A 13,603-nucleotide genomic window follows, 5' to 3' on the forward strand; every position below is an offset into this window, starting at 1 on the left:
GAAAACATGCCGCTATTAGAATGGTCGTGCGGTACATAGAAGAAAGAATGATACAATCTTGAGTGACTTTGCTTCAGTATTAAAAGTGAATTCACTATGTGTACATGGATTATCTTCAACAATTAGTATAATATTTGGTATGGTTGACTCGGAATACAATCGGACTGAAACATTCCTCGACTGGTGTTATTTTCGAAGCGGCATTCTTATTGTTAGATGAACAATACCGTGAGGTTTATAGCTATAAATGGAATCTCAGTACAATTTGTTTAAGTATGATACAAAACGATGGCGTGCAACATTAAGTTTTATAAGCCGAAACGGCTTTTACGATAAATCATACGGCCATGCAATGAAAATAGCTATGAAATAAAACAAGTGCAAGAGGAAATTCGGGAAATATGCAGTTTTTTCGATGTGCGAGCTGTTTATGTTAAGAGAAACCTGCCGACTAATAAGGTCTTAATAGGAACATGTGATAAGGACTTTCCATTATTCAACTTGGAAGACTTCAAGTGTGAGAAATACCTGCACTCAGTTCATGACCCTGAAGATGAAGTTTTGTATTTTTCTCAATGGGTACTTGAGAAGATACCTGATAAGGAAAAATGCATCAGATACCCAAAGACCTAAACTTTTGCTTCTTCTATCAAAAGGACTGAAAAAGCTGATTCCCACTTCTGCCCCTGATTCTACTAATTCACTTCCACGTTCCGTCAATTCCAAGATTTTTTTTTGCGGCTGCCTCAGTTGTAATCTATGGCTGGTCATCAAGTATATATACTTTATCATAAGTTTTCGATGACTATCACTTGCAAATTGGAAGGATAAACATCTATATCTTATTTTTTTTTAATGAAGATAAAATATTCCAAGAAGATGTGTGCTTATCATAAAGTTATTGTCGCATTTAATGCCGATAATGAGAGCACTTGAATTATGAAACAAGTACTATTGGTGATCTTACTGGAATTATGCGTGCAATGTCATGACACTAAGGAGGTAAATTCCTTTGGAATACCGAAAAATCTCATTAATATTGATGGTGGATATGAAAGAGTGAGATTAACAGAGATGATATTGCTTGAAGAGCAGGGCAACTTCAGGCTTATAGTGCTGGTAAAACATTACATCCTGATAAATCTAATCGTCATCTTTCATGTATTAGCATTCAAAAGAATACAAGAAGAAGACAGGCACATAAATATAATAAAGCATATCATATCCAGATGGCAAGATTGCGAGCTTTGCAAAAATAATGTCGTAACAGACAATGAAACTGCAAGTAAAATTAAAAAAGCACTAGCACACATTATCAGCATTGATATTAAAAATAATTTAAAGAAAAACAAAGTCTATGCAAACGTCACTAGTACCATCATTGAAAAGGTGAAGGTGGAGTATTCCAATAAAGCCTGCCCACATAATAAAGCTATCGTAGCATTGAATGCCAGCAAAGAGAACTATTGCAATTATGAAACAAGTTTTAATGACGACCCTATTGGAAATTTGTGCGTGCGCTGTCATGACACTAAGGAGTTAAATTCCTTTGAAATTCCAAAAAAATTCAAAATTATCGGTGGTACTGGATATGCAAGAGTATTATTTCCAGAGACGGTAGTGCTCAAAGAGAAAGCTAGTCTAAAACTTTTAGTTGAAGATGAAGGTCAACTTATGGCTACTGGTTGTGGTAATACATTTCCTGATAGATACTATCGTCATCTTTCAGGTATTACCATTCAAAAGAATACAGGAAGAAGAAGACATACATATTGTTGTAACCGTGTCATAAGTCATATCATATCCAAGTGTCAAAACTGTGACCTATGCAAAAATAATGTCGTAATAGACAATGAAACTGCAAGTAAAATAAAAAAAAGCACTAGCACGCAATATCACCATCGAGATTAAAAATAATTTAATGAAAAACAAACTCTATTGAAACGTCACTAGCATCATCATGGAAGAGGTGAAGGTGAAGTGTTCCAATAAAGCCTGCCCTCATAATAAATCTATCGTAGCATTGAATACTAGCAGAGAGAAATATTTGAACTATGAAACAAGTTTTAATGACGATCTTATTGGAAATGTATGCGTGCGCTGTCATGACTAAGGAGTTAAATTCCTTTGGAATTCCTAAGAAATTCAAAATTATCGATGGTGCTGGATATGCAAGAGTATTATTTCCAGAGATGGTAGCGCTCAAAGAGAAAGCTAGTCTAAAACTTTTAGTTGAAGATGAAGGTCAACTTCTTGCTACCGGCTGTGGTAATAAATTACCTGTTGATAGATCCTATCTTCATCTTTCAGGTATTACCATTCAAAAGAATACAGGAAGAAGAAGACATACATATCGTTGTAACTGTGTCATATGTCATATCATATCCAAGTGTCAAAATTGTGACCTATGCAAGAATAATATCGTAATAGACAATGAAAATGCAAGTAAAATAAAATGGGCATTGACAGGTAATATCACCAAGGAGATTAAAGATGAAAGATTAAAGTTGTAAAAAAAAATAGTGTTTAATTTAGATTCACTAGCTTAATTTCGGAGTGAAAAGGTTGAAAATACCTAAGGGTGATGTGGGGGGTCTGTCAAATGGATGGAGGGCGTGTAATGACGTGGTGGTGTGGGAATGTGTGTGTGTGTGTTGGTTTGTGTGCGTGTGTTTGTGTGTGTGTGTTTGTGTGTACGTGTGTGTTCTTTTGTGTGTGTGTGTGTGTGTTTGTGTGTTTGTGTATTTCAAACGTTAAAAGACGCTTAAAATGATGATGATGGGTGTCGTAGAGGTGCTACAAATCATTTATTGTGTGTTACTGTAACGTGAATAGCTTGGAGTATCACGCTCTAGCAGAGAAATGACGACTTCTCTGTCTTCAAGTAAAAAACATTGTTTAATTTAGATTCACTAGTTGTTTTTTCGGTGAGAAAAGGTTGAAGATGTCCTAGGGGCGATGATGGTTGTTTCACGTGGATGATAGAGGGGGCTGGTGTGTAATGTCACGGTGGTGCGGGAGTATTTTGCTGGCTATTATGAATGGCTTGGCTTGCGAAAACTCGAAAGCGTTGACGTATAACTTTTAACAAGAAATGTCAGGAAAGTATTTTGGGGATATGAGGTGATGTCAGAGGGGTGCCATACAGCAGTAGTAGTGTGGAATTGTAGATTAAATTGCTTGGAGTATCAAACTCCAACAAAGAAATGATGACTTCTCTGTTTTCAAGTAAAAAACACTGTTTAATTTAGATTCACTAGCTTTTTTAGCTGGAAAATGACGGAAAACATCCTAGGGATGTTAAGGGCTGGTGCCACGTGGATGCCAGAGGAGGGAGGTATGTAATGTCACGGTGGTGTGGAGTGTTTTGAATGATATTATGAAAGGCTTGGCTTGCGAAAAACCACGGATAAACGGTTGAAGAATAATTTTTAACAAACAAATGCCTGTAAAGTGACTTGGGGGTGTAGAAATTTATCTGTAAAAAATCCCTCCTCCCTCCCTAGAATTGTCTGCTAGGTCCCATATCTTTCTGCTATTTAGGTGTGTTTTTTCCATTGCATAGTCTTATCTCGAAAACACTGTATTTTCAGATTTTCCCTAATTGCATATTCGCCTTGGGAACAATAATTTCTCGAAATAGAATTTTCCCTTTGCGTGTTTTGATATTTTTGTTGAAAAATACCCCCTTGGTTGCATTTGTGCGGGGACAAAGGGAGGTTATGCGAAAATCGGGGGGTTCCGCTGAATGAGGACTTTGTTAAGCGGTCTCAGTTGCACGGTTATAAACATGGGCTTGGCTAATGAAGACTTGAATCACGGGATTTAAAGGCATAATTTTTAACAAGAAATGCCTGAAAGATGTCGTGGGGGGAGATCGGTTGATGTCAGAGGGTGTGCCAAAGAGTAGTAATAGCGTGCCATTGTGGGGTTAAATGCTTGGAGTATCAAACTCTAGCAAAGAAATGGGTGACTTCTCTGTTTTCAAGTAAAAAAAAACCCTGTTTTATGAGATATTTGCTAGCTTTTTCGGTGAGAAAGGGTTAAAAGTTCTCTAGACATGATGATAACCGGTGCCAGTATGGATGATGGAGGGGGGGTGTGTGTAATGCCATCATGATGTGGAGTGTTTTGCGGGGTTATCATGATAGGCTTGGGTTGCAAAAATTATCATAAATTTAGCTCAATGAAAACGGGATATTTTCATTAAAAGCTTTTAATATGTCTTAAATTTGGTTTAAATAACAGCCTTTTCCCCCCGGTATTGTATGCTAGGGGAAGGGTTGAGCTTATTGTCATTATGGTGTGAAGTCTAGTATCCCACTCAAAGAAACGAGACATTTTCCTTAAAAATTCTTAATAGGGCTTAATTTTGCACCTAATATAAGTTATATCCCCCTGGTACTGCATGCTAGGATGTGTTTTTCTATAATGGCTTGTTCTTTTTGCATATATTACGATAAGCCTCTTTTCACGGTTTATTTTTTGTTAGTCGTGTTTTTAAATGTTGTTTTTCTGTGTTTTAAAGATTGTTTGTAAATTTATTTGAAATATTTTTTAACTTTTATTCACAAAAAACTCTTATTTACAAAGTCTGTGTTTTTAAGATTTATTGTTTAGGAAGATTAAAGAGTTTAAATAATTTAAATATGCATTTTCCTTTTATCACTATAAACACATTAGTAATAATCGTCAATATTATTTGGTATCACTTCCTAAAAGGCGTTATTTAATGGATAGGTGAAATTCCCGTAATAGATGTTTCCTGAGTGCGTGTCAATTATCCGTGTCAATTATACAGGTGCACGTAACCTGTCATTCTAGAAAGCGAAACATGGGAATTTCACTCACACGCAATAGGATAATTTAGAATGTAATGAGTACGACAAAATACTGGAAATGGCTTGTTAATCGTGTTGCTTAGAGCGTATTCCCCTTGGAAAAATTGACCTTTAGAGTCCTGACGGGGTCAGAAAAGTAAAGAAAAAAGGAACCTGAACTAAAGAAAGAAAAAAAGCGTTTTATGTTTCGGGCGAAAAATAAAAGGCCACAAAGGTATTATCTGACAGTGCTGGTAGCCCCAACATTGCGTGACCTTACATAAAGTGAAAACCGTCATTAAGTTAAAGAAAAAAATGTGTTGAGCGTTTCGGGCAAAAAATATATTATCAAAAAAAGTATTATGTGACAGTGGTGGTTGCGCAATCATTACGTAAGGTGTGCGCTGTCGTTACGTTACAAGTGGGGATTCCCCCATGGGTTGTTGACGCAGGGTTACATAAAATTGCATCAAGCATATGACACCTGAGCGTTTAAAACGGGGTGTGCTGTAACGTCATTGGAGTCCATTGGGGTATGTCATGGTAGTCTTGCCAAGTGTGTTCCATTTATAGAACCGGTGACCCATTGCGTAGGTGTGACTGCTTGAAGGGCTGGTAGCTCAACTTATCTGACCTTTTAATATCTCCCATGTTAATTTCCTATGGCTGTCACAGAATTCCAGTGTTAATTTCCCTATCTGACCGTTTAAAACCGAGGATTTGTCGTGAGGTCAGAGGGCTCCCATGGGAATCATGCCAGCTAGAAACAGGTGTGTCGTGTGACGTAACAGGACTGTCATAGAAATACACAGGGGTTTGTCACGTGACGTAACAGGACTCCGGTAAAAATACCATGTTAATTTCCCTAGGGATTTCGTGACGTCAGAGGGAATGTTGCAAAAATCCCATGCGAATCTGCTATGAGTGTTGCAGAAACTGGAACCCTCCCACTACTAATATTTATAGAAGACGGCAAGATAAAGATGGAGTTTTTGTTTAAAAAACACAAAATGATATTCTAGATTAGTCTTGACAGTTTACAGGCTAAGTAGTAAAAAGTGCCTGCTTTAGTATTTAAATCTGCAGTAGGTCAACTGGATAAAATATTTAATTTTATTAAAAAATGTTATGTTTTCTAAATAATGAAGTCAGACCAAGAATTAAACTCGGTTTTACTTACTTTTCAAACGTAAAATTTGAAATTGAATAAAACGTTTAGTTACCTTGGTGAAAAAATGCACACCCGCACATTCTAGTAGAGTGCACATACAATAACCAAAGCTCATAAGAAGATACCAGTCCAATGCGGTTGCATAATGCACTTTAGGTAAGTTAGTTCTGGAATCCACACTTATTGTTGCAACTGTTAATACCGCAGTTATGCCTAGAAGAGAAATATAAAGTAGTTCCTTGGCGCACAAAAAACAACGATAGAAAGAGAAAAAAAGGAGGGCCTTTCAAGTGAAAGCAAAGAGCAACAATAAAAATCAAAGCAACCAGAAATTATCATATGTTTAAGGGGTCTGCTACTCTCCTTGATCCTCTACTCTTTATGTTAAAGTTTATTAATTGCTTAACTAGAAGTAATTTAGAATGCAAAATTTATAGGCTGTTATTGATTGCAAGTGTTTCATATACTGACTTTATTTACCGAGATCTACTGATTTTAATTAAAAATTTATTTATTTAAAAAAATAAAAAAAAATTTATTATTTGAAGCTAAAGTGAATAAATTAGCCCCTTCACTCTCGCGTCTTTGTGATATTAAATGAAAAAAAAGTTTTATTCAACTGAAAGCTAGGTGCAAAATTAAAACTTGAAACCAAGAAAAATTATTACGCATCTAGGGGAGTTGTCCTCTCCTCAATACCTCGCTCTTCACGCTAAAGTTTTGTAGTACTTTAACAAAAGCTTCTTATTGCTCTAATTAAACAACCCTTGTGTTTCAGGGGTCGTTCTTAAGGAATTGGGATACATTTTAGAATTTAGTATAACGAGTGAGGTATTGAGGAGGGAGCACCCTCCTTAATATACCTAATAAATTCCGTTCGTTGTAAGTTTTAATGTTGCCCCTGACTTTCAGTTGAAAATAAACTTTTTATTTTATTTTAATTTCTAAACTTTGTTAAATAGTGCCGGGAAATCCGGATCCACCTTCACGAAAAATCCCCCCCACGGATAGAGCCTCTAAGCAGTTCAATCTCTTTGAAACTTAACCTAGGACAATTACCCTTAACATCTCCAAGCGTAAAATTGAATCAACAAAGAGAAGATAAGACAAATAAAAGAATTTTGTATAGGAATTCTGGCAAATTCCCTCAGTGAAAAATTTCCCCTGAAAAGTTCCCTTCCCGGAAACTTCCCTCCCCATAGAAAATTCTCCCCGTGGAAAATACCCCCCAGAAGAAAACTCAACCAACACCCAAAAAATGTATGCATACTTTCAAATGAAAAACACTATACGCAAACAATGGTCAAGTTTTATAGCTTAAAGACCCTTCCCAAGGGACTTCGGGGGTCATGATATCTTTAAGGCATAGTTATAGGGCTTTTCAACTATTTTTAACAAATGGATATCTCAAAATTTCAATTTTGAGGAAAAAAGGTGCGTAGGAGGGGGCCAAGTTGCCCTTCAATCTTTTTGGTAATTTAAAAAATGCCCTAGAACTTAAAACTTCCATTCTTTTGAGTCCTCTCCCAACATTCTAAGACTATTTGGTCGATACAATCATCCCTGCAAAAAAAAAACACTCTGATCTTACTTCTTCGATTTTTAGGAGGCTTGCACCCTTTTCCGAAAATCATACACATTTTCTCGGTCTCGTAGCCTTTAATGGGTAAGGCTAAGCTTGATAATTCTTATGTATTTGGAATCAGCATTATACGACGATTCTTCTATGTATCAGTAGAGAGGGGGGTACCAGCCACACCCCTCACCCCTTCTGCCATCTACAATTTAGTCTAACGCTGACGGGCTATAATTTATGCATTTTTTTACGTTTTTTGTCACTGCTGTGAATGAAAAAACAGGATTTGTCTCACTTTGATGGATGTTTCTTGGATGTCAACAACAATTGAAGGATGTTTCTTGGATGTCAACAGCAATTTATGTATGTTTTTATGGTTTTTTTCACTGAGAATGAAAAAGCAGGATTTTTATCACTTTGATGTATTTTCAAGGTTGATTTATTTGTTGTTGTTCGTCCAGGTGTACGCTAGGGGGAAATGTTTTGATCCAGGAATAGGAAACCGGAAGTACATGTCTCCTTCTAAGCCAATCCGAGAGTCGGTTAAATATCCTTCTAAGCTAATCAGAGAGTCGCTTACATATTAGCGGGAGAGGATTGCAGATAATATAAGGAAAAGATTTTTTCTATAGTTTTTTATTAGTCTGTGAATTGACTTCAAAGGAGTGAAAAGAACAGTTTGACTTTACTCATTTGGATATATATTTGTGCTGACGATGAGTGGAATGTTTACCCTATTAGAAGTTAATAATGGAGTTAGTAGCAATAATATAAGAGCACCAAACATTGCGGTGGAAATCACGAGAGGATCACGGCTTTGTCTGGAATGGGATGAAGTATATGCAAGCTAACTGATATCCTTGAGCAAATTTAAAATGGAGGATCAATTATGTTTCGCTACAAAAGTTGATATAGCGCATGTGAATAGATTTCAATGTGCTTTAAGAGCATTAGTGAAACATATCGAAGACAATAAACAGTATCGCTAATTGTACATGCTTAGTATTATTGTTGTAATTATTCAATAAAATTGTTTCGAAATCAAAAATGTTCTCTTTCTTTTTTTTCAGGTTAGAATGCTAGGGCTAACGATTCATGGTAAGTCTAGAGTCAGCAGTCAGAGTGAAAGGATTGAAAAATGAATAAATTTGAGAGAGAGAGAATTAGATCAAATCTAGTGTTTATGGAAAAACATTTGATTTTGGATGACAATTTTCTCGAGTTATCTCTTCAACGCAGGATATTCTCTCGGGGAACACTTGACAATATAATGAGGACTGATTCTCCCCCATTGGACTATTGTATGAAGCTTTGTCAATGTGACTCAAATGCTTATACTCAATTTATTGATGTTTTAATTGGAACAAGGCAGAATCAGATCGTGGATACACTTTTGAAAACATAGCCAATAGATTCAATGTAGATGGCTCCCCCCACCATTCGAAAGAGGTAACGTCACAGAGTTACTCCTCTCCCATTCCTCCACCTTGAATTTATCCGTCAGCAGGGACAATCAGTTTCGTTTTAGCTGTGAGACAGAGGTGACATCGGAAACCAAAAAAAAAGAAAAAAAATGTTCTATACATGTCCACTATGCATGTACACTCTTGGCAGTTGGACTCAGTGTGAGAATTGTACAATTATTGATGACTATAGTGAAAAGTGCAAATTATGTAATCCTTGTAAATTACATATAGGATATGCAGTACAAATTAAAGGATGTAATTCATGTCTTGAGGATATTTGTGACTCTCACCCTAGAGGACACCTGTGCTCCAATTGTCACTATGATAAATGTGATCAGTGGGAGAATACTTACCCTGCTATGATTGGAAAGAATCCCAAACTTGATTTTAGCTTATTTCTACGAGATTGGTATCGTCATGGATTTAAATTATTCTGGGAGGGGGAGCCAGGTCTACAATTCAACTGTTGGGGTAACAAGACAATTTGGTTTCTACGTCATCGATGCAACGACACTGCCTATTATGACTATAAACTAAGTGATTTTTATTTGGCAGTTACCGAATGTGATTTACCATTTGAAAACATTGTATGTGATATTGCTTCAAATAGTCAGATTGAAACTCGTGAATTTCATAATATGAGTGCAAATAGTATCATTGACTATACAAAAAGATATGACAAGAGTGAAGTTACATTATACTGTAGAAAATGTGACCCTGACTTTTCAGTCAATCAAGATCACTATACAATGAATCCAAATGATTTACCGGCATTAGTGGTTCACGACAGTTGCTTTTACACCGAAGAAGAAATCTAAAGTGAAGATTTAAAGACATTGTTGTATATATATATGCATTTTATTAATAAACAATTTCATATACATGTTTTAAGCACTTTACTCTTAGGGCACTGAAATCAATACTGTACAGGTCTGAGTAGATATTTTCCACTAGAAAGTCGTTCAGACGTGGATTGTCAACATAAATGTTGAGAAATTGGTTATAAGTATAGCCGCGACATCGGCACACAAAATATAGTAGTGCAAGGAAGCCACAGCTTTTAGTCGTCAGATCCTGCATTCTCCTCCGATTTTTAATAATAGTTTTCCAACTGCTCTCAATATAGTTGCTGAAGTGGGGTGTGCAGAATGTATAGGGTAGACCAAAAGGATCAAAAAATTCAATCGTCTTAATTGTTTGTAAGATGCACAGCCAATGACCCGTCAACACAGTCGACGGACTGCTATTAACAATAATCAAGGTATTGTTTCCACTTTGAATTTTTCCAAGAAAGTCCAAGGTAAGACAATAGGATTTGCACTGGGACATGTAGGGATCCATATTAAATACATTGATTATTTGACTGGTGTTCATGGCGCCAAGTCTAGTAGAACACTGCCTTCGGGAGTGATTTTCCAATAGGTTTGATATTGATTTAATGAGATTAGTGCAATACTCTCAGCCAATGGGTCAGCAAATGTACACTCTAAACACACGCTCCCCGTACGTACTATACTCATATCCTGCGTGCCAGACAAATCTAGTACAATGATACCATGTGTTTTAGCAAACATTTCTTCGGTTATACCATTTTCAAATAGTTGCGAATCATGATCTAGGGTTTGCATGGTCAACTCATACAATGTTCTATAGGATTTATCAAAAGATAGATTGTAGAGTGGGATATCATTTACTTTGCACACAAGAGATGAAAGTCCAAACATTTCAAATTTATGTTGACATCCAGTCCATGATCCTATTGCACTAGCGCTTTTTACAAATGCCAAAGCGAGTTTTGACGGAATTTCGCCATTGATAAAGGATGAGTCGGTGAAGGTGCGTGACTCCATGGTAATATGATGTTGATTTGTGATTGTATGAGGAACAAGTAGTTTAATATTATTTCCACTGGCTCTCAGTTTTTCCACTGTCAAACTAAACGAGCTCATGACCTGTTGTTTGCGTACATGAAACATTGCCGAGGTGAGGGAGAGACTTATATCAGGATTTGCATTAAGTTCTTTTCTCAATTTAAAATTGGATGGTGCAAGTATCTATTGTATATCCACTTTAAAATTGGGCGGTGGCCATTGGGGTATATTAAATATTTCATGATATATTTTTCCAACTAGATGTAATTCCCTAGTTGTAGCATTTTTAAGTGTATCTGTACTATCAGTATTAGTAATATATTCATATCCATTGGAGGTGCCTCTCAATTCCTTGTATGACTTGGGTGTCATCAACATGAATTGCATATAGCTTGTATAATTTGATAGATTGTTGCTTGTGCTCACCAACGTGCCATTGATGTAGACACTGATTTGACGAAATAAATTGTGTAATATAAAATTTTCATAAGATATTCCATCGGCCAGAGTCGGCATTATGTTATAGGATTTCCAAATTTTTATTGGTAAATCTATAAACGTCGAAGACATTTCCATAAAGTAGTCTTCATTGGAATAAATTTGAAAGTGAATATTATCAGAGAGGGGTTGTTGAGGGTAAAATTGTTCATAGTATCCATGCTTGACACTCACATCAACATTTTCAGCATTAAATAGATTCAATGAGGCGGTGATTGAAGGTTGAGAATCCTTATGCGGTAGGTAGGACATCTTAGGAAAAGAAATCTAGTTTCGATCTAACAATTTTCTTTCTGGGGCTTCTTCTTCTTCTACTGTTTACAGTACGTGTCGGCTTTTCCCTTCTTTTCTTTGACAGGGTTGATGTCTTTCGTTTCCGACCTGAGTAGAGACTGATGAGTGATGCATTGTTTCTCGACCTTTTTAAACCTTTTCCATTTTGTTTTAATCTCTCGCCTAAGGTTCGCGCACTGGACCTAAGATTTTCCGTAGCACTTTTTTTAAAATCCTTGCCAGAGCCCCAATCGTATAGTGTAGAGGATGCAAAATCTGTTGCAGCCGGTACAAGATATTTTCTAGCCAGAGGTAGTGAAGAGCGAAAAAACTTAGCAAACCAACTTCCAAGACCATAGCCAGACATTGACGAGCGCCCTTTGTAATAATCCATTCCATTGCCCTGTTGTCTTGGGCCAAGAGTATTAACATATCAGTCAATATCAGGACAAATGAATACCACTATTCAATTAGACATCTTGTTGTTGAACGATGGGTCGAAAAGGGCATGTAATCACAGCCAAACCTTTTGAAATTGCTATGGGATCACCTAATTCAGTTCTTAGTGTTAACTGACAGAGTTCACGGAGTTCAAGTTCAAGTGTTTACGGGAATATACTGAAGGTGCTTTATATTGTAGTGGTTAATATGTTCTTGATTAGTTTTTCGTTCAAGAACTCGTAGAAGGGGAACATTTGAATTACCAACCCGAGATGTTTCCACAAATGAAGCGTAGAAAAATATACAAGTATCCGTGGAGAAGGCAGGCGGGTAGTCAGCAAAAATGAAATTAGTGTTTCCGGCACTTTTACCGTTGATTATATTGAGCTTAAAGCCAAGAACATCCTTTAGGTTATCATTGAGAATAACCTTTTTATTGGCAATAGGTGAACTAATTTAGATCTTACCCTCATCCTTTAAATAGTTGAAATGAAAAGCTCCTTTTTTACGAGCGGAAATTCTTTTATTAATAGAACGACATAAATCATTCATACAGATGAGTTCCAGGTAGGGTAATTCAATATATGGATAATCCATCCAATTGATCTTTTGAATTTGTTCTTGATCACCTGAGGGTGGTGGCGGCCAATCATAGGGTCTAATTTTTATTTCATATTTAAGATCTTTTCTCAGGATGTCGTAGGTATTTTCGAGAATACAGTCGACAAGAGCCACTTCATACTTTCCATTGTCGTCGAATTTGATGGTGGGGGAGAGTTTCGTCCGAAAATCACTTGTTCTATTCAGGTCATTGTAGAGAGGATCAGAAACAGTGGACATGAAAGTCATATAGAAATCATTGGGCATTGTTAATATCTTCAGCACTGACCCATGAATCAAAATCAGAGTTGTATCCTAGCCAACAAACAAGCGACTGTCTCTGGCCCCTACGAGTACGACTCTTTAATATCTTTTCAATTTGATAAATTTCACTAGTGTTTCTAACTTTTTGCAGTTCATATTCATAAAAACCACCGAGAATTTCATAATCTTTGGTGTCTCGCAGTCGGTATGTTGTGGGTTCGGTGTCCAGGATTTTGGAAACTTTTAAAAGTTCAGTGCTCCATAAATAATTCCCCTTTTCAAAAATATTGGTGGTTCTATTAATTCGAACAGTATCACCAACATAGAATTTCTTCTTCACATTTTTTTTTCTTTTTCACCGTTGGAATATTGTTTTAGAAAAGCATCAAATGTATTTTCACTGCAATGAACTTCCCGAGGGCTTGAGTTGGACAATGATCGACGAGGTTGATGGTTGTATATCCGTATGATTTTATCTAAATCATGAATAAAAGCAGATGTGTTTTTCAGTGTACAATATCTTGAAATTAATAGACAAATCGTTCTTATCAATCGTTCAGCCAATGAGACCTTTATCGGGATTTGACTATGATAAAGTGCTGTATTATATTTCGATAGAGCCT

The 13,603-nt window shown here is 36.4% G+C and overlaps 1 protein-coding gene across 1 annotated transcript in view; it reads right to left on the bottom strand.

The window, feature by feature from the left end:
* LOC148951939 (gamma-aminobutyric acid receptor subunit alpha-6-like) overlaps window positions 1-13,603 on the bottom strand; it is a 153,874-nt gene that overhangs the window by 58,516 nt on the left and 81,755 nt on the right. Inside the window, exon 8 of the mRNA XM_089089104.1 lies at window positions 6,044-6,204. Coding sequence (XP_088945230.1) covers window positions 6,044-6,204 — 161 coding nt within the window. The remainder of the gene's footprint in view (window positions 1-6,043; window positions 6,205-13,603) is intronic.

The sequence above is a fragment of the Artemia sp. Qi Xiang Cuo genome, chromosome 5 (genome assembly GCF_049724085.1).
Source record: "Artemia sp. Qi Xiang Cuo chromosome 5, ASM4972408v1, whole genome shotgun sequence".
Classification (NCBI taxonomy): domain Eukaryota; kingdom Metazoa; phylum Arthropoda; class Branchiopoda; order Anostraca; family Artemiidae; genus Artemia; species Artemia sp. Qi Xiang Cuo.